Source organism: Phaenicophaeus curvirostris, chromosome 19 (assembly GCF_032191515.1).
Source record: "Phaenicophaeus curvirostris isolate KB17595 chromosome 19, BPBGC_Pcur_1.0, whole genome shotgun sequence".
NCBI lineage: Eukaryota > Metazoa > Chordata > Aves > Cuculiformes > Cuculidae > Phaenicophaeus > Phaenicophaeus curvirostris.
The window spans coordinates 11942035-11966386 of record NC_091410.1 but is presented as its reverse complement, the minus strand read 5'-3'; the positions used below and the strand labels follow the sequence as shown (position 1 = coordinate 11966386).

General features: G+C 46.6%; 1 protein-coding gene across 1 annotated transcript in view; it reads left to right on the top strand.

The window, feature by feature from the left end:
- RHBDL3 (rhomboid like 3) overlaps positions 1–24352 on the top strand; it is a 48369-nt gene that overhangs the window by 17710 nt on the left and 6307 nt on the right. The window contains exons 3-7 of the mRNA XM_069872468.1: positions 13518–13676; positions 14955–15179; positions 16174–16322; positions 20769–20881; positions 23472–23572. Coding sequence (XP_069728569.1) covers positions 13518–13676; positions 14955–15179; positions 16174–16322; positions 20769–20881; positions 23472–23572 — 747 coding nt within the window. The remainder of the gene's footprint in view (positions 1–13517; positions 13677–14954; positions 15180–16173; positions 16323–20768; positions 20882–23471; positions 23573–24352) is intronic.

Here is a 24352-nt window from a genome sequence, read left to right as displayed (position 1 = left end):
ACTATGTATTTCCAGAACCATAACCGAGGGTCCTGCTGAGGTCCCCAAGTCCAGGTGCTGAGAGATGATATTTCTTTTTATTTATTTTAGTTTCCTTTCCTGTGGAGTCTGTTTTTTCCTGGACATGCACATGGAGCAGAGGAGAATCCCTCAGCATTTCAAAAGGCAGGATTATCCCCTTACCATTTTGGTCTCCTGATCGGCTCCCGCAAGTCCTTGCTGACCCTTATTGCTTTCCCAAAGGTGATGTTTCCCTGTCCATGACAGTGGGGTTGGAACTGGATGATCTGTAAGGTCCCTTCTGACCCAAACCATTCTATGATCTGTGTCCTGCAGTAGCCACAGAGTATCTGTTACTTGCCAGGACAATCTGGGGCCTGGAGGCACGTTTACTCCTTGCTGTCAGTAGCGTAGGTGATGACTCTCTCTTTCCATAGTTAGGACAGACTGGCAGTAGCTTTCCGTGCTTCATCGAGGGTTTCCTTGTCTGTTGGTGCTGTCTACGGCCACAGCTGCTGAAAAAAGTCTTTTCCCTTCTGCCAGTCTAAAGGAAAACCTTTATATCTAATCCATCTCAGACGTTGAAATTTAAAGAGAGCCAAATAAAACCAGCAGTCTGCACTGAAGAGCTCAATTTTGAGTGCTTCTTGAAGGGAATGTTAAAAGATGTTCACAGGGTTTGTTGGATTTCTTTTTTTCTCTTACGAAATTCCCACTAGCTGGTATTCCCATGTCACTTTAAGCCATTTGAGATAACATTTCTTCTGTTTCTTTCATTAAAACTGTTTTTATCCCGACTTGCGGGACTGTGCAAGCTGAAATTAAAGCACTGCTTGGTATTTCCTTGCCCATCCTCTCTGTTCTTCATCCCCAAATCCTTTCAGCTCTCCCCAGCTCTCCCCCCCTTCCCTCCCGAGCTCGCCTTGAAGGGCTGGGAAAGCCGGCGCTGGCGCATTATGTTGCCTGTGTGATTGTTGGGGGGTTGTGTTTGTGCGAGGAAGGTCACGAGACAAAAAGACCACCGGGCAGGGGTGGGCGGGGGGGGTTCAGTCCCGCTCCATTCAGTCCTTGTGGCAATGGGTGGAAAGAGTCTTGTTTGCATGACAGGATTTCAGGGGGCGATTGCGTTGTGTTTAGGTTTCTTCCACGGCTGCCGCATGGGCCCCTGAGGGCAACAATAAAAGCAGAGCATATATATGAGATTCATGGGGCTGGAGCGTGCTGGGATAACCAAGAGGCAAAGTTGGCAGCGCAGGAGTGACAGAGCCAGCAATGGTTTGGGTTTTTTCCTGCACTTAACTGCATTGATGTTGTGTTTGCTTGGTGCAAGAAACATGGAAAAAGAAGGAGGCAGAACCAATCTCAAGTCGAGTCACAGTTGTGCCCCTCATGATTCCTCTAGCAACGCTTTAAAAGCCAATTTGTAGGTTTGACTTCGCTGATGTGTTGAAAAGACAAAGTAGGGTCAAGTCTGGGGTTTAAATTTGTTTTCCTTTCCATTGTGTTTGTTTTTCAAGGTTGTGTCCTACCTTCTACTGGGTTTCTATGACCTCTCATTTTAGACTGTGTGACAGTGAAGGCTGTTTATGAGCAAGCAAAACATGAACTCCAGACATTGAATTACCTCTTAAATGGTTGTTCCTAACAAATATGACAGATATTCTGAACGTCAAGTAAAGGGCTGTGATTTAAGGCATTATGGTAACCATTTTAGAGTGAGTCACCGCATTTTTTGTTTTGCAGTTGGGAAAATTAGGTTTGGCACAGGATCATGTAGAGGATGACTGATAGACCTAGGAGGATAACTGACACCTTGGCTTCTCTAAACCTACACACCCCAAAGTGATGGAAGTGTATCCAGTTTTCAGATCTGCCAGTGAGACTCAAGTATTAAGATGTGTGGAGGTGGGTGAGTTTTGTTCTCAGTTCCCCAAAAGATTGCGAAAAATGCTTTCTGTTTCCCTTTGAGCAAAATATTTAATCTGACTTGAGCTGAACCATCCGAGCACTCAGAACATAAACGTAAATGGCCATTTTCTAATGAAACAGTTTGAAAATGATCATGTCTAGTGCTCTGGCCTCATAGAATCCGAAGAAACTTCTAAATAATGTTCAAAGCTCAGGCAAACTCGCAGGAAAGTCTTGGCATGACTGCAATCTCAGGTTTTTTGCTTGGAAAAGTTTTACTTTGAAAAAAATTATCCTTGCTTTAGAAATGGCGGGGAAGCCCTGCAAACAGCACTGATTATAAATAATGTTTCTATGTCGTAGGCATAAAGTGCATCTTGTCCCACCTTTAGGGTAGTGTTACACTTGCATCTCTTGGGCTGCTTCTTGTCATTGTCTTGGTGCTTTATCCTATCAGCGTTTTCCGCGTCACTGGCTCAGTTTTGCTGCAACTCCCTTTGATGGGGGCCGTCTGCCCTTTGGTGGCTGCGGTTCAAGTTGCTCGGGGTTCATGAGAATTTGTTGGCTGGAAGCAAAGATGTTGGAGGAATTATAGAGGGACAGACGATGGTAACACTGTCTGCTCCAGGCAGCTTTTCTGCTCCCGGGTTAAAGTTCGTGCTGTGTTCCTTGTGTCCCTTTCTCTAGGACCTTGTCAAGTCCATGTGGGAAGCTATTCTGCCTGCACTGTTTCACTTTGTGCTGCTCCTCTCTCTCTGCCTCATTTCTCCTCCCTCGTTCCCCTTCCATTCAAGCGGCATCTCCCAGTCTTCCCCATTCAGGTCTGTCTTTGCTCTCTGCCCTGCGTAAAACTTCCATGCCCTCCCTACCATTCATCACCTCTTGCTCATTCACCTCCCTGCTTGCCTTTCTCCATTCATCTGGGCTTCCTCTCAGCTGGTCTGGGCTGCCTTCTCCTCCTGCCCCTTCCACAGCCCTCCTTTTGTGTCTTTGCACGCCCTTCTCCGGGACCATCTGAAGCGCAGCAGCCTGCAGTGTGCTCCAGGAGGATGCTCTGCTAGAAGTTGGCCCCACTTTGCGGGCTAATTAATCCCCAGTGGAAGCTGAGTGAGTGGAATTGGTTTGGGTGGATTTGCCTCTCTAGTTACCCTGCAGGTGAGAAGATTTTTGTTCTTCTTCTCTTTCTTCCTACTTCCCAAAGCTACAGCATGATGCATGAGTAGGAAGAGTATTGCCATTTCCTACACTTCTTTTTCGGTCTGGTCTTTGTCTCTCCCTCCTGGCTTGTTTTCCCTTTGTTTGCAGTGGTTGCAACTCTCAGGTGACTCTCTAGGGGGTTGTTTTGATTTCCTCATGCCTCGCCTAACATGCATTCTTTTAATTATGCTAGCTCTCTAATTATGATTGTCGCCTGCTCTTTCTCTGCTTCCTCCTTCTAATCATCTGCATTGGGGTCGTATCAGTTTTGGAAAACCATCTCTGCATTTGAGTGTGTGTTGTAAATGCCCCCAGGAAACAGAGCTTGTGAATCACAGTAGCCAGGGCTTGTTGTTTCCAAGTCTCAGTGCAACCACGACCCTGGACTCGTGGTGCAGACACAGCAAATACAGACCTCAGGCTTCTGCCTGCGGCTCACCCCCTGCCAGCAGTCTGCAGGCATCACCACATCCTATTGAGGAACAGGTCTCTTTGCTGTGGTGTGGTAGGAAAACTAAGTGGGAGGTCTGGTTGCCTGTCAGTGCCCATGGGGGCTTCAGCTTTGAATGGTTAAATTGCATTCAAGCCACTCTGTGCAAGTAAAATGGGAATATTGGAGCTTGGAAAGAGCACACAGGCTTGTCAGAGAAGGCAGATGCTCTTTAAAGCATGTGTGAGCCCCTCACACACGAGAGATCTGATTAGTTCAGTAAAGGAGGTGCAGCAGGCGAGCTGGGATTGCTTGCTCTCAGGTCTTTAAATGTCTTTAAATGATAGAGGTTAGAGTAATAATGAATCCTCCCAGCTCCAGGCTCCATCTGGAACCAGCGTGGCTGAGTACTTTTGAGATGGTTGTGCTGTTGCACTGTAACCCCAGGTGCCCTGCGTTGCAGGGAATCACGCGATACCTCTGTCTCCTCTTCACAAGGCTGACATTACCTTCTGCTCCAGTTTAGCTTGCAAAGCAGAAGAGTTTGTTTGGTAGCTCCTAGTCCCCGTGAGCGAGGAAAGCCAGATGTAAAATCAGCATGAGTTAAATACATTTCCCAGTCTGCTTAGTAGGAGTTTTGCTCTGTGGTGGTTGTTCTAACTAGAACTGTGGTTTGAATTCCAGTGTAGGTAGTTCATTCTGGTTATACACGTGTGTTAAGGCAGTTATTAGTTGAGGCTTTAAATGCATCTGTTTGGCCTGAGTTTTTCTGAGACCTAATAACTTGCTTCCAGGTTAGAAGGAAACTGTTGGGATCATCTAGTCTCTCAAAATGAAGGCCAGAAGATTTTGTGAGTGATCTTCTGCTTGACCTCAGCCATAGCTTATCTCCTAGGGAAACTTGCAATTCAATTGTAAAACTTCTGGTGAAGTTATTGAGACGTTTAACTTGTTAATAGTAAAAATAATCAACTTATTCCAATATAAAGCTGCCTAGCTTTGACCCCTAGACCCTAGATGCAATTATGACTTTGTCACAGTGGAGAATCCTGCCAAATTTCTGTTCCCTTTGTGGTTCTTCTGGACAGTGATCAAGTCATCACTTAACCTTCCCTTTCGTAAGCTAATGAATTAAGCCCGTCAGTGCAGTCAGTCAGATTATGCCAGTAACAAAGTTCTAAATGATGGCACCTCATTTACAAACCTGCAGGTCCTTTTTTCAAGGCAATGTTACCTTTAGAGCACTCAGTGTAACAAACAGAGGCTGCTTCTGAAGATGTCATTCCCCATCCAGTAAACTGGCTGGTGTTCTTGGCTCCTGGCCACGTGGCTTTCTATTTGTTTTTACTGTATTATCTATTGTTTGCAAGCACCCAGCTTTATGAAAAGCCCCAGCTCATGCTTAGTAACTCACTGCATTACCTCATCTGTGAGCATCATGCAGATTTACCTTATGCTTTCTCCTAAGTCACTAATGATAATTCTGTAGGAGCAAGAATGAATCCTCGTGGGACCCCATTAGCGGCATCTCCGTGCGATGGTAGCTCTCTAGCTCAGTTTTATTTTTGACACCTGTCAAATAGCCAGACTTTAGCATGTCAAATGTGTGACAGCCTGAGTTTGTGTCACAATAAGTCCTCTGACACCGTTTTGTCAGATGCATTGCAGAAATTGGTTAGAACAGCGATATCTTATCTGCGCCAGGTTTGTATTCTCGTCCAGATAATCAGTTGAACGTAATCTATTTTCCATAGCTTATTCTGGCTGATGTTAGACTGGTCCATTTTGCATTGCTCAATATCAGTCACCTGTTCATTTGCTGTGGGTTGCTATTAGGCTGACAGACCTGTCACAGCCCTGTAGTTTTGGGGGTGGCATCAGTGCCTGTCACCGTGTTTGGACAGGACTTTTGGAGCCGTAGTTGGAAGGGCCACATTGCTGATTTAAAGCTGGAAGAATGGTAGAAAGCAGATCTTGATGTTCTTCCAGTGTTCCCAGGCTTGCAGCAGATCTGCATTAACATTGGCTTTTGAAAATCTTTTGGATGCAGTATACCTTGACCTGCTGATTCAAAACTATCTATCTTTAGCAGGTGCTTTGTAACATCATCCTGAGTTCCTGCTGGGAAAGAAGGTGTATTGTCATCGTATGATAGGGATAGTTCAGTGGGCTCTTGTCCATATACAGAACAGAAATATTTCAACTACTCCTGACTTTTGCACTGGTATCACCTATGCCACTTTGTCCAGATAATATCAGACGAAACCTCTTTCTTAATTGAGAAGAACCATCTGTACCAGCAGAGACACTGCTGTGACGGGAGACATTGTCAATAGCAGTGAATTTTACAGAAATGCTTGCGTATGTTCAGCTAACCTGGGTGTAACCAGGGATCTGACCTCAGAAACTCAGCTTGGAATACAGCTCCAGCTGAACAGCTCTGCTGACTGTTGTGTGTTGATTTGGTTTCTTTTAATTTCCTCATAGTAATAGTGATTAGAGCCTGTCTGTCTCCAGGCTGTGAGGTCCACTGCGCATGCTATGCCTTCTATTGAGTTATGTAGTCCAAATAAACACAGCATCCCATCCAACGTATTGCACTCCAGCTCTAAATGAAGTGCCTTATGCATTATGTATCCTCACAATGTAGAAGCCCTGAGAGATGTAATTGATATTGATATAGGATTTTGCAATTCTCCAGTAAGACATGGCTAAAAAGACATCAACGGTAATTATTTGGTGGTAAATGGCAATACTGTGTGTCATGGTGGTATGAGTATTGCTGGTTTCAACTTTTAATATGTAATGCCTTGTACCATCCAGATGAAAAGTAGGTTTTATTTTAATTAGGCTGCAGAGCTCATTGCCTCAGGAGATTGTGGAGCCCTAAAAATCAGAGGAATTCAAAAGGGAGAGGAAGAGATCAAGCATTTGTACATATAACAATGGGCCAGTGCTGACAAGCAGATCTGGAGAGAGTGTTAAACCTCTTGCTTAAGGGTTTAAGAGAAAGTTTTAACTGTTAGGGTGGGTTTGGTCATGGCAATCAACAGATGATCTCTTGTAGGTTTTGTCTTGTCCACAATCTCAGACATTCTCTCTGTGAATGGTCGGCACCAGGGCTGCAGCTGAGGACATCTATCCAGCAAAATGTCTAAGTGCCCACCAGTGGATCAAGATTAAATATCATATTTCCACCTAAAAAGAACTCCATCGCTTTTTAGAGTGCCTCAGCTTCTTCCCATTAGTCTTAATGCACATACATAAATAATAAAAGAGGAAGAAGCAGAGCTGGAGAAGCCTCAGTCTATAAACACGTCTCTTTGCATTAAGTCTCATGGCATAATGGAGGGCATCTCCTGCCATCCGTGCTGTCTCGTTAATCATATAATTATCTCCCTCACTTTCAGTGCTGTATCTCCTTCCTCGTCAGTGCTGTTGATAATGGAGCTTCTATTTACCCTGGCTTCTTTCTGGGGAGCGGATTTGGTTTCAAAGCCAGCACAGTGGCGTATTTTGAATAATTTAGTTCCGGGTGGCTTGAGCACTGCGTGTAATTCCCCAGCTGAGACTGGAGGCTGATTCCTGTGAGTGCTCTGCCAGGATGCTGATCCAGAGAGAGGCAGCGGGATTGCTCAGAGTTGTGTGTTGTCAAGACAGCAGAGGACCAAGAGATAGCTCGGGTCCTGTGAGTGCATCTCAGCTCTGTCTTCTCTTAGTTTCTTAGCAAGGACTTGCAGCAAGAAACCCATAAGCAGAGGAAGGATAGGGAAAGAGAATCACAGTAAAAATGTGGGAGACAGAAACATGGGTTTGGGTACCTGCCTGAGCACAATAGGCTTGCCCAGCAACCTGTGGCTCAGAAATTTCTCAGATCTCTGAATGCAGGATTTACTTAGCCTGTGGTGGCTTGGCCAGGGGTCTATGGAGTCAAGGAGCAAAGTGTGGTGTCCAGCTGTCACTGGCTTTGGGAAGTCTGATCTGTTTCTATACCTGAAACCTCAGCAGAAGGACAGCTCTGCTTACATTCTTCCCATGCCATTCAGCATTTTGGCTTGCTGATTGCCCTTTGCCCTTGCAGCTCTCGTCCCGTCACGCTCTGTAAGTGCCCCGCAGCCCTCGCTGAGCTGGATCACACAGGTACAGGTATGCTGCTTGTGCCTCCGAGATGGGGAAGTCAAGGGGCACCTGGGCTCACTCTGGCAATCTCGGTAATACCAAGAATCAAACCTGGTCCCAAAGCCCTCTTCCCTCTCTGCCTAACTGAGCCGTGGTGCACTCCTGAATGGTTTTATTCTCCTGTTCATGTTTAATGTGTGCTTCCAGTGCCTGTCTAGATGAAGCGCTTTTGCAGAAGGCAAAAACAGATGGTACTAATGTAGGTCCTTTCCTTGTCTTTGCACCTAAGAAAGTAGGAGAAATAAATTAGAGCAGAAATGCCTCTACAGATTGGCCAACTAGCTGATGGATCTGGTCCTTCAGGCTACTTTGCTGTTCAAGGAAAAAGGAATCTTCTACCAGCTCCCTCTGTCTCCACTTTGCCATGTGCTGCATGCAGAGAGACGCTTCCCCGAGTCCTGGTGACGGACAATCGGCTCTGTGAACGCCTCCTGCCTAGGTGGGTGCTGAGCTGGGTAGCTCTGCGCTCTCTCCCTGCTGCTTTCTGGGAGGCGGGTCTGTCGGGGCCCTGCTCAGTGAGATAGTGCTGGTGTGCGCTCCGTGCTTTAATGCAGTCTGGCTTTTGAGAGCTGGGTGATCTTTCCAGCCTTTGGGTTCACCTCGGGTCAAAGCAATCTCACATGCACTAGAAGTAACCCTGGACAGCCCTTAATCACTTTATGTTGTCTGGGCAGTGGTGGGTAGATTCATTATTCACAGGGGAAGAGAGGGTGCGTCGCTGGAGCCATTCAGGCAACAGAGATTAGGTGATTTTTAATGGTAAGAAGCTGGATTTTGAGGTGCAGGGATATGCACTTACCTTTGACTGGCCTTCCTCTCATCTCCTCTCACATGCACCTCTCGCTGTCAGAAGAGAGGGCAGGATCATTAAGCTGCTCAGGACATCTCTACCTCCAGGCAGCGATGAAATTCCTGTTAAACAGCCCCTGCTTTTTCCCCCTCTCACTTGGATTATAAGACAGACTTTCATATTCTGCCTTGTCATCCCTTTAATCTTCATCAAAGTAGCAAATGCTCCATAACTGCTGCCACATTGTTGTCTTGGGTTTTTTTTTTTAAACAAAACAAAACAAAAACCAAACTCTCACCAACTCACAGCCTGACCCAACAGACTGTGGAAAGATAGAGAATGGGCTCTGGTAAAATATGTGACTAACTTGAGGGAAGTTTCAATGTCCATCTTAAACGTCTTTTCACAGCTTCAACTTGGAGTTTCCAAATTCCATGTATCGACTTGGAGACTCTTGATGTACCTACAGCATGGCCTTTGAGGTTGGAGCTGGTCTGGTGGTTTCCAAAGCTTGTTAGCATCCCTGGCTTGTGGAGACTGTGCCATCTACTGATCTGAGTTCAAATCCAACAAAGCTCAGAGTGGTTTCTGAAATCCTTGGAGATGAGCAGAGTTTCTGTGCCCTGTTTCCAGTGGGAAAAGGCCCCCATGTGAACAAGAAGAAGAGCTACTATTGATGCTTCCTTTCTGTTGGGAAATAAAGCAAGAATTATTTCCATATAATAGGAAGGGAAGCTAAAGCTCAGGGCAATTTATCTCCAGAATCTGCCTCCTAGTTTGGAGCAGAGCTGGGGGCAGTGCCAGGAGGCGTGACTGCCGGGCCAGCCTCTCCCAGAAGTGACGGTGCCACCAGACCATAGAATGATTCAGGTTTGAAGGGACTGATCCAACACAAAGCCAACTTCCACATCAGATTAAGTTGCTTGAAGCTTTGCCCATTTACAAAGGTATCTTATGACTTGGACGACATCTCTTCATGCCAAGATGAAGCCCTTCAATGGGGAAACTTTGAGTAGTGGCAGATTCCCTGTTGCTGTGACAGATCCGCAGTCCTCACGCCAGCCCAGGATGCTGGTGCTGTGCCCAGTTCAGCTGTTGATTCTCCAGCTGCTCTGATGCTCTGGGGTCTGTTTTCCATGGGGGAGAGGAGCAGCTGGCTGCGCTCTGTGAAATGTCTGTGTTTTCCCAAGATACCCATTGTCTGTCTGGAGCACCAGCCTCCACCCTACTTGCTCACTCAGCCGTGACTGATGTGTCTTTAATTAAAGAGGAGGAACAATTTGAGATTTTGTTTTCTTTCCTCAACTGTATTTCCTATTTCCATCATTTGCAGGACCCCTCCTCTTATTTTCGTCTTGTAGTTTTTCTGTGAGATCTTCAGTTTATGGAACATCTGCTCTAAGATGAGGAAGAAGTAGGGGCAAAAATAGCTTGGTTTGGGCCAGGGAATTATGATTCTGGGTCAGGTGGCTGCTATGGTCGTTAACATATTTACATTTTTGCTTAAGAGCCTGCTTGAGGATCAAGGGAGTTAAGCACGATTGTGATTGAAAGGCAGAGGAAACCTTGCATGAAATTGCCGTTGCCATCTATTGTTTGGGGGGGTGAGGAGGGACAAATGGCCTTCCTCATCCCGCCCTGGTTGTGCTGCACTTGTCTGCCCAGGAAGATGGGGAGAGGCAGAATTCCTGCGCTGAAGGGAGCCTCTCTGCTGCCTTAGCTGCTGGGGAGCTCCCTGTGGGGCTGGACCTGGGGCTTGGGGCGAGACAAAGGTGCTCGGCTGGGCATGTGGGACAACCAGCCCTTAACGAGATCCTCATGGATAAGTACATGAAGCGTCTAGCAAAGGTCAGTTGCTTCTTTTATAATTGATGGACCCGAGTGTTTCGAGTGTGCCGTCTCGTGTTGGTTTTGCCATACGTGGGGATGCATTTCTGTAGGACCAGCTCAACCCTTTGATTTTTGTGGTATCGGAAATGGGATTTGGAGCAGTTTGAAGTTTTGGCATGGATTTGGAGTGTTGTGGTGACAGATGAGTTGTTTTCTACGTTAAAAAAAAATTGTTTAAAATAAGAGAACTCCCTTACAGCTGGGGTTTACAGTAAAACACTCCAGGTTGTGGAAGCAGAGTTCTAGTCCTACTCTGAGGCCAACCTTTTTAGTTCAGGTGTCAGTTGTTCATTTTTCACCTTTTATTCTTTCACGCTGTTCAGATCCACTGTTTTAATTCAAACCTATTTCTAATTAGTGTCTTTAACTTAGTGCCAAAAAGAAAACGATCCGTAGGAATGTGAGAGAGAACAGGCACCCTGGCATGTTTACGGTACTGAAAATGCTCACTACCTTCTGCCGCTGTTTTGGTTTTGATGGGACAAGCAGCAAGGGGGTGAGCTGGGGGAGGAATGCTGGTGCTTATTGATGTGAGAAAGCAGCGTCCTGGAGCAGAGGCTCTTTCACAGCCACGACACAGGCTTCAGCTCTCTGTCCATTTGGAAAGCCAGCAGCCAGGAACAGGTATGAGCAGCACAGCCTTGAGTAATAGCATCATATCTGCTCCAGCGCTAGCACTTCTGGAGTCATTACTGTGTCCTTGTGGACTGATTTGAAGCTCTGAAGCAATTGCGTTCTGTTCTTGGTTACAAAATGTTTCTCTTCGGAATTTTTAAAGCAGAACAAAGTCTGGGGAAAGTGGTTTGTGATCTCAGCAGCTCTTTTGTGCCTCGGGAGCCTGTGTGCTTCAGCTCTGTATCCCTTCTGCTCTTTGAAGGAGCAGCAGTGTTCCCCTCTGCTGTGGTGTTGGTCTTTCCTACAAGGTCAGACAGCGAGTCTCACGCTTCAGTCACTGACTCTGGCCCTCAAGGTAGGGAGGCAGTTAAGCCTTCAAGGAGCAAGTGGTTTTGCACTGGGCAAGATAGGTTCTGATAGGTTAAATTTCAAGATATAGTTAAAGTGGTGCAGTGAAGCAAGGTCTTGGGTAGGAGACACGTTTTTAGGAAATGAGGGTGAGCACAGCAGTATCTATGGGACTGCAAGTTTAAGATCCTTTCCCTGAATGACTCGTCTCACAGCTTCTGCAAATTCCCCTTGAGAAAGGTTATCTCGAGTATTACGCTAATAATATTTTATTTCCTGGGCATCCGTGCCTCTGGAATCGGGCGCTGTGCCCTTGTTGGGAGTCCCAGCCAGAGCCAAAAAGCATCAGAGCTGAACCTAAGTGGAGAAGATCTGATTTCAGGGTTGGTTTTAAAATTTGATCTATTAACTCAAAACATCAGAATGGGCTGACTGAAATAGGGGAGCTAAACTTCTCCAGGGATTAATACTAAGCCCTTGTTTGACAGTAAACAACCGATGAAATCCACCTTTGACGCTGGGTGCCAGCTGTCAGGAAGGTTCATCCAGACCTCCTCGCAAGGACAGAACAGCCCTTGGCAGAGGGTGGAAGAGAGCGCTCGGCTCTGTCGGCAGGTCTCTCGGTTTGTGTGGGTTTATGTAACCCACCTGCCCAGCAGCTCCCTCACAGAGGGACAGAAGAGCAGGCAGCCCTGCTCCTGCCAGGGGCCGTCATCGTGGTTAGGCGGCTCCTCCGCAAAGCAGAGTCCTCAGGAGCAGCGGGATGAAGGAGGCAAAGCCAAATCCTCACCGGCACGGCCTCCTCTAGCCGAGCTGCCTGTGCCTGGAGCCAGTCTGGTTTCTGGCTGCGGGGCAGTGCCAGCCCTGCCGCTGGCAGCCTGCGTCCTCTGCCGCGTCCCCTGCCACATCCTCCCTCTCGCCTCGTCCCTTGCCAAGGCCGCCTTTGCTCTGCCAAGTCTGATCGAAGGCGCCTGCTCGGCTTTTGTTCTTCGTTAGGAGAGAGCGAGGATTGTCAGGACCTTGTTGGCTCTGCCAAGGCTTTTTATGTCCCTAATGTTTCCATGAAAAGACGCCACCCTGGCCCTGACAGCCATTCAGTCCAGCCAACAAGCTTGATATCATTATCTACAAAAGGAGGCCAGCGAGCACCAGGGTCCTCACAGCCAAGTTTAGGAAATCAAAGGCAAATCTCCCAGCAAGAGAGAGCTGGCAGCGATCCGGCTGCACCACAGCTAGCGAGGGCTTGTCTGGCAGCTTGCGTCCACTAGTCTTCAAAGTACAAAAGCGACACGCTCAGCGCGGTGCCGGCGCTGGTCTCGGGGCTGGGGGTGAGCTGGCAGCCCCTTGCAGAGAGCCCTGGGGAGCTCGGCGTGGGCTGGAGGCTGCTGGGAGCAGTCGTGAGTTCGGACAGCCTCGCAAAGCTGTCTCTTCAGTCGGTGGCACTTTTAGGAGATGAACTACTTAGTTTGAGAGAAAACAGTGATGCTTTTCGTTAGAGTGGGGTTCACTCCAAATTTCACCTGGGACTTCCCTTCTAATGAGTCTGGTTTACATTCTGAAAATGGCATGTGGCTGCCTTGTCACTTTGTTTGGCATGTTCATCTGCTTTCCTCCCTGTCCAAAAACTCCCTCTGAAAACAGAGCTGCTCAGCAGTGAAAGCTTTTACCGTTTTGAAGGCATCTGTAGAGGTGATCTGGAAAGGTGACTGTCAAATGCTGAGCACAGAAAGGGCTTGAGGAGGGCTGGCTTATTTCTGGGCTGCAATTGTGTTAGGAAATATGGAAGTAAAACTGTTCTCGGTACGTTTTATCTCACAGATGGCTTCTCTGGTTTGCTTGATAATCCAGAGAAAGAGCGATATAAAAAAATAACCAAGAGGAGTGATGATGCAGAGGGAAGGAAGGTAAGAGAGCTGATTTAGCTGCAGCTTGTGTCGAGACAGGTTGGTGGTGTGGATGATGATGCCTGGGTTCACCCCTCTCCGCAGCACGGTGCTTTGCAGTCCCTGAGCAGAGAAAGGAAGCTGGAGATGGGGTGATCGCAGGGCAATGTGTTAGCAGAGCCTAGAACAGCATCTGGGGTCCCTGGGGTCTGCTGCAGGTGTTCAGTTGTGTGTGACACGGAGTGGTTAATTGTAGCACTTTCCCCTTCTATCCCAGTTTGATCCTGACAACACTGGCTACATCAGCACTGAGAAGTTTCGCTCCCTTCTCCAGAGACACGGCTCGGAGCTGGACCCCCACAAGCTGGAGGTCCTGCTGGCCCTGGCAGACAGCAACTCCGAGGGGAGGATCTGCTACCAGGACTTCGTCAACCTGGTGAGTGCTTTGGCTGGCAGGCTCCGTGAGTCCTTGGCTCTGCTTGAAAATTTATTGAGGGACAGTCTCTCTCCTTCCCTGTCTGTACCAACACCAGTGCTTGCTACATCCCTGCATCACGCTCTCTATGGGCTTGCTGAAACATTCAGTGATAACTGAACTCTCAAGCTCAGAGTCAAGTTGCTGCTGATTTTTCTAGGGAAGCAAGTTTGCATGGGAAGAAACTGTAGGAGCTGTTGGAAGAGGAGCTTGAAGCAGTGGCTGCTGATAGTTTAGAGGATTTTGCAATGACCAGAATAACTGATTTGGTCTTCCCTGCCTCTGACTTTTTTTGAATCCCCAGAGTAATCCGCTGCTTGGTCAGCACAAATCAGGATGTTGCCATTTGCTTTTTTCCCCCCATTTGATACTGTTTGTGAAAGTGCTACCAGGTTGGCTCAGAGGATGTGAACATCTGTGCCAGATGAACTTGATGCTGAGCTGTGTGTTTTGGGAGAAGCAGTCTTTAACCACATTAGCATTTTGTAGAAGTGCAGAGTGAGGGAAGGAAATAAATGTGAATCTTGAAAGCAAAATTGATTGGAAAGGCTGCGTTTGTAAGTAAAGTGGGTTATAAAACTGAAGCTGACAGAGGCTTTTAAAAAGCTTGTGCTAACTTCTGATGTAGTGTTCTGTCTTGGAGGATCAGAGCTGGAGAGCTGAATGCATTGCCTGTCACAGTGTTGTATGAGTTTAAAAATAGCCGTAGACCAGCCTCAAAGATGCCAATACATAATGGGCAGAAATCCATGTTTTTCAAACCCTCCTGAGTGAGGCAGAATAAAAACCTTACAAAGGGTACTGTGCCCCACACCCACTGTGAAACTGGAGATGGGGGAATGCTCCCTGACTTGGCTGTTGATCAGCTGGGGCAGCAACAGTAGTACAGGTAGCCAAGAAAGGAGGATGCAGCGATGTGGATCATGATAACTGATGGGGAAGACGGTGGATGGAAGGCTGGAGAATGGGCCAGAGAGCTCAGCTGGGTGCATCAGCAGCCTCTGCTCTGCCTTACCCAGTGTTCAGCCCTGACCTCATTTATTTGCATTGTAATAGCAGATCCTGGGACTGGATTTCCTCGCATCCCCTGTAGGTCACCCTGTGATCATCCCGAGACTTGATTCCTGCAGATTCAGCCTGGTGGTTGCTCTGCATGCCTTGATCTGGTGCTAATCTCCCCGGATGGTTGTGCCAGGCCTTGCTTTGTCCTCACAGTTTCTTCCTTTTCTTTTTACCCAGATGAGCAACAAAAGGTCGAACAGTTTCCGCCAAGCCATCCTCCAGGGGAACAGGAGGCTGTGCAGCAAGGCGCTGCTGGAGGAAACGGGGCTGAGCCTCTCGCAGAGGCTAATCCGGCATGTTGCGTATGAGACTCTGCCGCGAGAGATAGACCGCAAGTGGTACTACGACAGCTACACCTGCTGCCCCCCACCCTGGTTCATGATCACCATCACTATTGTAGAGGCAAGTACCCGAATTCCTTCTCTCTGGGAACACACACCACACTGCCAAAGGCTTGCTGGGTCATGATCAAAGGCTGGAGTGGACTTGTTTAGACCCAGAGGAGGACAAGCACGAAGCTGATAGCTGTTTTGACTTACCTGTATGTGTGTGTGTAAGTGGAGACTGTGATCCTGTCTCCAAGTGTGGTTGTTAGTAATTGATACAATTTGTATATGAAACTACAGAATTTGGGAAACTATAGCAAAAGTTTTGGAGGAGTGAAAATCTGGATGGTTCTAGGGAAACTGGTAGTTCAAATAATGGAATTAGGAGAAAAATTCCTGTATCACAGAATCACTAAGTTGGAAAAGACCCACAGGATCATCGAGTCCAACCATTCCCATCAATCACTAAGCCATGCCCCTCAGCACCTCGTCCACCCGTCTTTTAAACACCTCCAGGGAAGGTGACCCAACCCCCTCCCTGGGCAGCCTCTGCCAGTGCCCAATGACCCTTTCCATGAAAAATATTTTCCTGATGTCCAGCCTGAACCTCCCCTGGTGGAGCTTGAGGCCATTCCGTCTCATCCTGTCCCCTGTCCCTTGGGAGAAGAGGCTATGGATGTGGTTATCTCTGTTCTCTGAAAGGAGAGGAAAAGGAGGGAAAAGAATCTGGATTAAATATTCTGACCTGCTCCTCTGTTGCCTAAATAAGATCTTTGCACAGTTGCTGAGTAATGTGCTGGAATAAGCCCAGAGAAGGATATAACACGGCACTGATCATTAGAGTGCCAAGTGCCTCTGACTCAGTGGTTGGTGTGACACAGGAGGCCACATATCGAATTATACCAGTGTGTTGCAGATTCCTTAAAATGTGGAACTTCCATGCTGTGTGAAGCTGTCAAATAGGGGAAAAATTATTATATGTTTTATTTTTTCTCCATAATTTTGAGCTACAAAGTGCTTTTCATCGAGAGAAGGCACTTGCTAATCGAGGACTCTCCCTGCTCTTCTAGGTTGCCTTTTTTCTTTACAATGGAGTGGTTTTAGACAGATTTGTGCTGCAAGTCACCCATCCCTTATACCTGAAGAACGCATTACTTTACCATCCGCAGCTCCGTGCTCAGGCTTGGAGGTACCTAACCTACATATTCATGCATGCAGGGTGAGTACTTACAAACTGCAGAGATTCCCCACAGCTCAGGTTCCCCTGTGAGAGGGAGGAGGAGGAGGAAGTGACAGAATCAGCTCAGAAATCAATTTTTAAGCATCATTTCTAAATTGCATATAAAAATGGGAAGCTATTGTGGAGTATTGGGCACTAACACTCACCAGCTTCCTAAAATTCACCAGCTCAAAGCCCAGTGAACCTCCAGAGTTGCTATGCAAGTGGTAGAACAAGTCTGCAAAGACGCTGGACTGGTATTTAAAAACTACATGGTTTATTCTTGCTAGACTTCCTAGTTGAGGTTAGACAAGTCAATTAAATTCCCTGTGCCCATGGTATGTCATCACTTAGTAATGCTGTCCCTCCTGTAGGGACTGAGATAATGCCTAGAAGCCTGAATCAACACTGACCTCTCATTTTGTACACACTGTGCAAACACCAGTGTTCTTGAAGAGCTGACGGTCTCGGCTGGCCGGATGGACAGAGTATGGTCCATCTAACGCAAAGTGAAGGTTCACAGTAAAATGAATCCTCCTTCACCCCATGGGAGGTAGGTAGCAGACTTGGGAAGAGAGCACAAGGCATGGGGATTCTAAGTCTGTGCTTCTTGGCAGTGCTAGTCCTCCCAAGATTCAAAGAGACTTAATTGTGTGATGTTTGTGATGCCATGGTGATGAGTGAGTATGTCAGGAAAGTTCATCCCTGAACAGAACACTACCCCCTCTGAGCAGTTTCTCAGATCATTATCTTCACACATTCCTGGCAGATAATTGCGATTTTCTTTAATTCTGTCATTGAAAAATCACAGTAACAAGCTTTCTTAGCAGTAGCTTATAGTTTGAAACTGGATAGAAGCCCTTTGTTCTTAAATAGAAAGCCCATATTCCTATCAGTCAGTGTTCTCCTATGAAAGGCCAGAAAGATCAAGTTGATCTTATCCTTTTTCCATGTCTCTGATGGAAGACATGCTGATGTCTCTGCCATGGAATAACTGCCTTGGTGTATCATTGCCCTTGAGCTCAAGATGTACCCCGTATCTCTAGATAAAAATTATAGGACAGAACAGACTCCACATAAGGGGAGAGTTGGAAAAAAATGTATATATGTTGAAAAACGTGTATGTGAAACTTCTGAACAGGCAACATCTGTACTCTGCATGCTAAATCCCTCTGAAGAGCCTGTTTTTTCAGGTTTCAGTCTACAAGAGAAGACTACTGGGCTTAGATGTGAAGCTGGTTATGTAAAATCAGAACTGGGAACTTCCGTCACTGAGGATGTGGGGAAAACTGGGCTTATAAAAGGAAGAAACACTTGATTTTAATTAATATTAGCTCATCTGTATCGGAATTCCATTCTGGTGGTGGTGTTTTTCTACTGCATCACTCATAGAACCGCAGGTTGCTTTGGGACATATTTGAAGAGAAGCACTTGCACAAGGACAGGTTTTTGCAGCATTAAATGTCTTGCTCTGTCACTTGAGGCGCGCTTTCCTGCCCTGTGAAGGGCACCCTCTCCTGCAGCAGGGCCACACTGACATTCTTCACACTTACCAGCTGAAAAAGATCTCAGGTTTATCTCACGTCTGTGGCTGGCTTGGAGATGAACCCTGGGGAAGATGTGGTGTACAGGAGAGTCATTGTGTTCGTGATAGATTCCAAGTTCTTTAGCTACATAGCCTTCAAAACAATGGAGAGTCCTGCTGGAACAATAAACCCCATGATTTATCTGCAGTATCTGGAGCCAGGCTAAATGTTCATCTATTGCTAACTTCTGTGTGTTAAAGCTCCTTTTCATATCAGGAGGGCAGATAAATCTTGGAAAGGTAATAACATTTGTTAGTGGAAGCCCATCATTCTCCTCTTGTTTTCACATGAGGCTAACACAATGCCATGGGGTCTATTGTTATCCTGCTTCCAGCTGAGACTTTAAAATGGTAATGTGGGCTGCTCCTTAATTTAGTGCACTTGGTCTGTGTTTTTGAAGAGCAAGTGACAGCCAGAAGGTGTCCGAGAAGACAGCAGTTGCTAAGGCTTGGCTGGCTGTGCCTCTAGGAAGATTCCAAAAATGCACAGTCTGTGTGTTGGTCCTGACGGAGGGAGCTTTGTCAAGGGCTGAAAAGGCAGGCAATGTTGTAAATTTTGCCCTTCTGCTTTCATGGAAAGCAGATGTTGATTATCTGGGGCCCAAGCATTTGTGACACTGCCATAACTAATGACTTGCATTGATGCCCGGTCCCATTTGTTTGGTCCTGGGGAAGGAGAAAGTCTTTAATAAATCAATAAAATTGTCATTTCAAGAATGATGCATTCAGCACTGGTGAAGGCTAATTATATTTTATGGGTGCTTATTGACTGTGGAGCCTTCAAAGCTCTTAGCGTGGTGGAGAAGAGAAGTGAATGGGATTGCTTCTGGGAAGTCTTTTAAAACAGCTGTGAATCAGAGCAGTTACTTCAGAGTCTAGGATAAACTTTTCCAGGATCCTACAAGAGCTTTTTTGACTCTTTTCTGTGATCTCCATTTGACCTTTGCTGGTTGCTCCTAATTTAGTTCCCAAATTCTGTGAACAAGCAGTGTCAGAACGGGTGCCAGAACGTGCCCGTGCCCCGTGGCTCCAAGTCTTGAGCAAAGTAATAAAAAACTCAGTTACAGACAGTAATTTCCCATGATGACAAATGGCAGTGCCGAGTGTCTCGTGCAGGAGAGAAACTTATCCTTGGAGAGCAATTCATTGCAAACAAACCTATTAAGATATCTGAAAAGGATTGTTTCCTGCAGTATCATTTCTAGCAGTTTTTTTTCCGGTCCAACTTTAAATTCTCGTTTATGAGCCTGTTCTGTCATTACCGCATCTCTCCATCAAAGTTTTCCCTGATGTATAGGGGAAATTGCTATGGTAACGTGAAGAAAGTGAATATGCTTATAACTTAAACCAAAGATTGCTGGTGGCTGCCTGTGAGCAATCGTTTTCCTATATAAAACAGGATGTAGATTTTTTTTAATGAGTTAGTTATTTTGCACTCTTATAACAGCCTCCCAGTACTGAAAGGGGGTGCAGGAAAGCTGGGAAGGGGCTCTTCATCAGGGGGTGTAGGGACAGGAGGAGAGGAAATGGTTTTCAGCTGAAAGAGGGAAGATTTAGATTAGATTAGATTAGATTAGATTAGATTAGATTAGATTAGAAAGGTTGCCAGGTTGGTTGGGACTCTGAGCAGCCTCATCCAGTGGACAGGGGGTGGAATTGGATGAGCTTTAAGGTCCCTCCCAACCCAAACCACTCTATCATGCTATGAGAAGTTGCTAGCCCTCTGTGTTAAGGGTACCATTGTGTTGTTTAAACCTACCTGCACTCTGGCACTCTTCATCCAGAAAGAACTCTACCCCTGGGTGCAGCGAGATGTGACCGTTCAGCAAGGTCACAGAACTGTGAGCCCACAGTGAATCTCAAACACCAGCACAGTGCTGGGAGGGACCGTGTTCAGGGGCCTCCTGCTGTTCATACATCGCTGGAAGATCCTGCGGATGGCAAGGGTAAATATTTGTATAGAGCTTTGAAAAGTAGCAAGACAGTTTTGTTAAGTATTATTGATTAGAACAACAGAGAACTTGCTTTGAAGCTATTGATTCGACACAGGAGAAAATTGCTGCACTGGTGTCTTTACCAAATAAGCGCATCTTTGCTGTCACGCTCTCTGCCTCTAGGCTGCAAGTGCAAGTTGTCCTGCAGGATGTGCACAGCAGGGTTTCCTCCAAGACTATTCTCAGTCCAGCTTTTCCCGTTGTGTTCAGCAGGAGTTTTGTAATGGGAACAAGGGGAGGTGAACAGAGAGCTGTGAATATACCTTGTGACTCACCGGGCACCTAATCAGAGATAAAAGTACCCTCTGCTTCCCGTTCTGACCATGACATTGAAGCAGGGGCAGCAGAAAAGGCTGAGGGTCAGGTAGCACAAACAGTGAAGTGGAATGATGTGTCAAAACGGTCTTGAGACTGCTAGGCTTACCTCGCTCTTGACTTAATATCCCCTCCCCATCACGGCAATGTAGCGTGTGCAGGGAAAGGCTGGAGGGAAGAAGAGAGGAGCAGGTCAGGTTTCTTGTGTCTGTTCCAGGCTCTGCTGCCATCTTGCTGATTTTTTGGACAAGTCATTTGACTTCTTCAAACTCTCTATTAATAAAAGGGAAGTCTCACTAGGAACCAACTATGCTGTGAGGTTTTTGGCTGAAAGGACCTGGGTGAGGTGAAAAAGATAACGAGCAGCAAGGAGGAAAGAAACATTGCAGCTCAGTCTGTTTTTTTCAGGAACTATTATTTATCCTGATGTTACAATCTACTGTCATGAAGCAGTGCTATTTGATTTCCTTTCCAAGATATCTCTGTCTCAAGGGTAGCAAAGGGAGACAAAGAGTTAGAAAAGAGGACAACTGTTGTTTTTCCTTGCTGCAGGATAGAACACCTCGGACTCAATGTTGTCCTTCAGCTCTTGGTTGGGGTTCCCCTGGAAATGGTGCACGGAGCTGCGAGGATCAGTTTTGTGTACGTTGCTGGAGTTGTGGCAGGTAGGTGACACCTCTGGATGCCCTAGATGGAAAAGCATCTGAAAATGGTCTGTGCTTTTTGTGTAGGAGAAACGTATTGTGACATTTGGGTGTAGAAGGGCATTTACTGACCTTCTACGCAATGAAATTGTTTTGGAGGCTGGGAGTGGAAAAGCTGCAACTTGACAGCTGTTTCTACCTGGCTGTAGGCTTTGTGTTTAGGAGACCTGCTAAAAAAAGCACCACCAACCTGTTACTTGAAAATAGCCTTGCTTTAGACGGCCTTCCTGAGGGTGGAGGTCATGTTGTTGCTTTCCTCGTGTCCCATAGAGGCTTAGAAGCAAGGTGACATCGCAGGCATCCCTGCATGAAGAGTCATTTCTTTTTTTCCAGGTCTAGTGCACTTCTTCCTCCATTTGTCCTGTGCTGTCTGCTTTCTGCAGCCTGAACAAGCCAGAAGTGTTGGGCTGTAGGTTGTGAGCAGTGGAAATTCATTTAATCATGAAGCCGTGGGGTTTGATTGATTTTTAGTTTGTGCTATATTGCTTTAATTTATGTTTGGCATTTCCAGCAGTTTGGAGGTGATGGAAGTTAGCTGACAGTAGATCAACATCTAATTAAAACAGGAGGGGAGAAAAACCAAGGGCTTCACGGTGGAACTCAGGCGACAATTGACTGCTTTAGTTCAAGATTAATGGTGATTTTTTTTTTCCAGCTGCACAATTTTATATTTTTCCATAATGAGCAGATAAAGCCTTTGTAGAATGGGTGGCGTTGGGTGCTAATGGATTCTGCGTTCCTGGAGAGAGGCTGTGGGAAGAATAATTGGACTAGGACACAGGACTAGGCACGGTACAAACACTGTGCTATTTAATGCAGAGAAAGGAGTTAGCAGACCAGCTCCACGGTCTCTTGCCTGTTATTTTAATAAGCACTAAAGTGGTCCCCCGTCTGCAACTTTCCAGACATAAGCTTTTCTACATAGATCCACCTACCAAACCCTGAGGCTTCGTTCATATATGTGTAAATACACAGCGTATCTGTGCCAGGTGAGCAAAACAAGTGAGCTTTGAGCCTGTTGCAGCTGAGCCCAGGCAAGCACTGAGCTGCTGCTGCCACTCGGGTTCCTGTGGCCGTGGACTTTGTTGGACTTTGGGCTGGGCTGAATGCTCTGGTTTGTAGCCAGTGCCCGAGGGTGGCTCACTAGCCCACGTGGTGCTATTGGTGCAATTCAGCTACACCAATGATCCCATTTTTTTCTCAGACAAGCTGCCACATGCTCACACCTTATGCCACATCTTTCACTCCTTATGGCCTATAAACTGTGGAGGAAAGTGCCAAATGGAAAGGGAAAATTTCCTTTTTCAGTGCAGAATGGAACTACAAGTATGACCAGACAGTCCCACGCAGAAAAGCATCCCATAATGCCCTTCCTTGTTTGAGTTGTTAGGCAATTAAATATGCTTTACTCTTTGACATGTGCCAGGACAGAAGGAAAGAGGCGTACTTGTGCTGAGGTTCAAGAAATTTAAACATAATACAGCTCCTGAATGATCCAGAACAAACAGTAAAATGTAGATGTGGGCCACAATGGCCACTCCCTCCTTTTATGTGTGTTTCTTATTTGTCTGGTTTTACTAAGAAGCCACGTTGAGACTGAGATCAAGACACTGATGGTACATGCACGGTGCCCTTAATTGCAAGTTCTCATCACTCCTCTCGCAACTGCTCATTAGCTTTTTCCTTAGTGGCAGTGTTTAAGAGCTGATAAGTCTCAGGGTTGTGCAGTGAAGGAGGGAGCTGTCAGCCCAGTTGACTGGTGGAACCTCAGCATTTCTTGACCCAGAATCATCTGAGCAATTAGCAAAGAAGTTTGATAGATTCTGTACTACCGAGGACTCTCTTAAGACTTGCTGTTGTGTCTTTTTCCCATTTCCCACTCATCACAAAGATCTTCATTATCCCTGTCTTCTTCACGGTGAAGAATGATGCAGCACTGGAACAGGCTGCTCAGGGAGGTTGCAGAGTCTCCATCCTTGGAGATATTAAAAATACATTGTTATTAGTGGCACTTTCGTGTGATTGTCCTGTCATTTTGCCATCTTGTGTTTACTGCCTCCATCCATGCTATTTTTAACTAGGTTTACTCTGAGTTTTATAAGTTAACCTGCTGTGCTTTGCTCTGAGGTCTGTGCTAAGTTACCAGTCCTCTGTTCCTTCTCACCATACAAATATTTGTCTTGCCAGCATAGGGTCTACTTCTATTTTATCTCCAGTTGAGGAGCAAGACAGACATTTTTCTGTCTCCTGCTTCCTTGTTATTTTAATCAGGGTGTGAGTGCCTTTTTGCAGCATAAGTTTGAAGATGCGTTGCTGCCTTGCTTGGCTGCTTTTAAAGTAGGTGCAGAAGAATTGATCACTCGCTGTCTTGGCAGCACTACAGGACTGAGTTGGTTTCACAAGTCAATTGATTTCCCCCCAGCTTCTCTTTATCTGTATGTTACTGACCTGCAGCAATTAGCACGGAACAGGCAGGAACAGGCGTGCAGGGTAGAAGAAGATTGTGTTTATTTGGCTGGCGATTGTCACAAACCCTTGTTCTTTCTTCCAGGGTCCCTGGCAGTGTCAGTAGCTGATATGACTGCGCCTGTGGTGGGCTCCTCTGGAGGCGTGTACGCTCTTGTCTCAGCTCACTTGGCCAATATAGTCATGGTGAGTACCAGAGCGACTGTCTGACCTCTTCGGAAGTGAGCCAGGTCTGGTGGCCTAGAGGGATTGGAAACGGGGCTGCTGGTCATTCAGAGCTTGCAGGGAATGGCCTTAAGCTCCACCAGGGGAGATTTAGGCTGGACATCAGGAAAAAATTCTTCACAGAAAGGGTCATTGGGCACTGGAATGGGCTGCCCAGGGAGGTGGTTGAGTCACCTTCCCTGGAGGGGTTTAATGCACGGGTGGACAAGGTGCTAAGGGACATGGTTTAGTGTTTGATAGGAATGGTTGGACTCGATGATCCGGTGGGTCTCTTCCAACCTGGTTATTCTATGATTCTATGATTCTTGTCTCAGCGATGTGGGCCTGGAATGGAAATGTCACACTGCAGTTGGTAGCTTGGTATCCCAGTAACTGGCAGCTTGCTAGGAGAAGCCAAAGATGCCAGTAATCCAAGATTTGTGAGGGTACCCCAGGCTATCGACTCTCCTTGCCAGGGCTGACAAATGTTTGGAAAGGAGCTGGGTGGCTCTGCGGAAGCTGCAGGTTTGTTTCTGTCTGCATGTGCCTGGTAGTGTCAGCGAGTGCCCCAGGAAATTCAGTATTTGGTGGATTTGTGTGTGGGATATCCCTCACCTCCATTCCTAAAACCTTGGCTGAAGCTGAACCCTAAACGTACCAGTAACGCATCTTTGTGCCGTTTCACCTTTACAGAGGTCAGTAAATACCAGCGTTGTCATCCCTCTAAGACAAGGAAGCGGGAGCTCATCCCAGGCCCTCAGC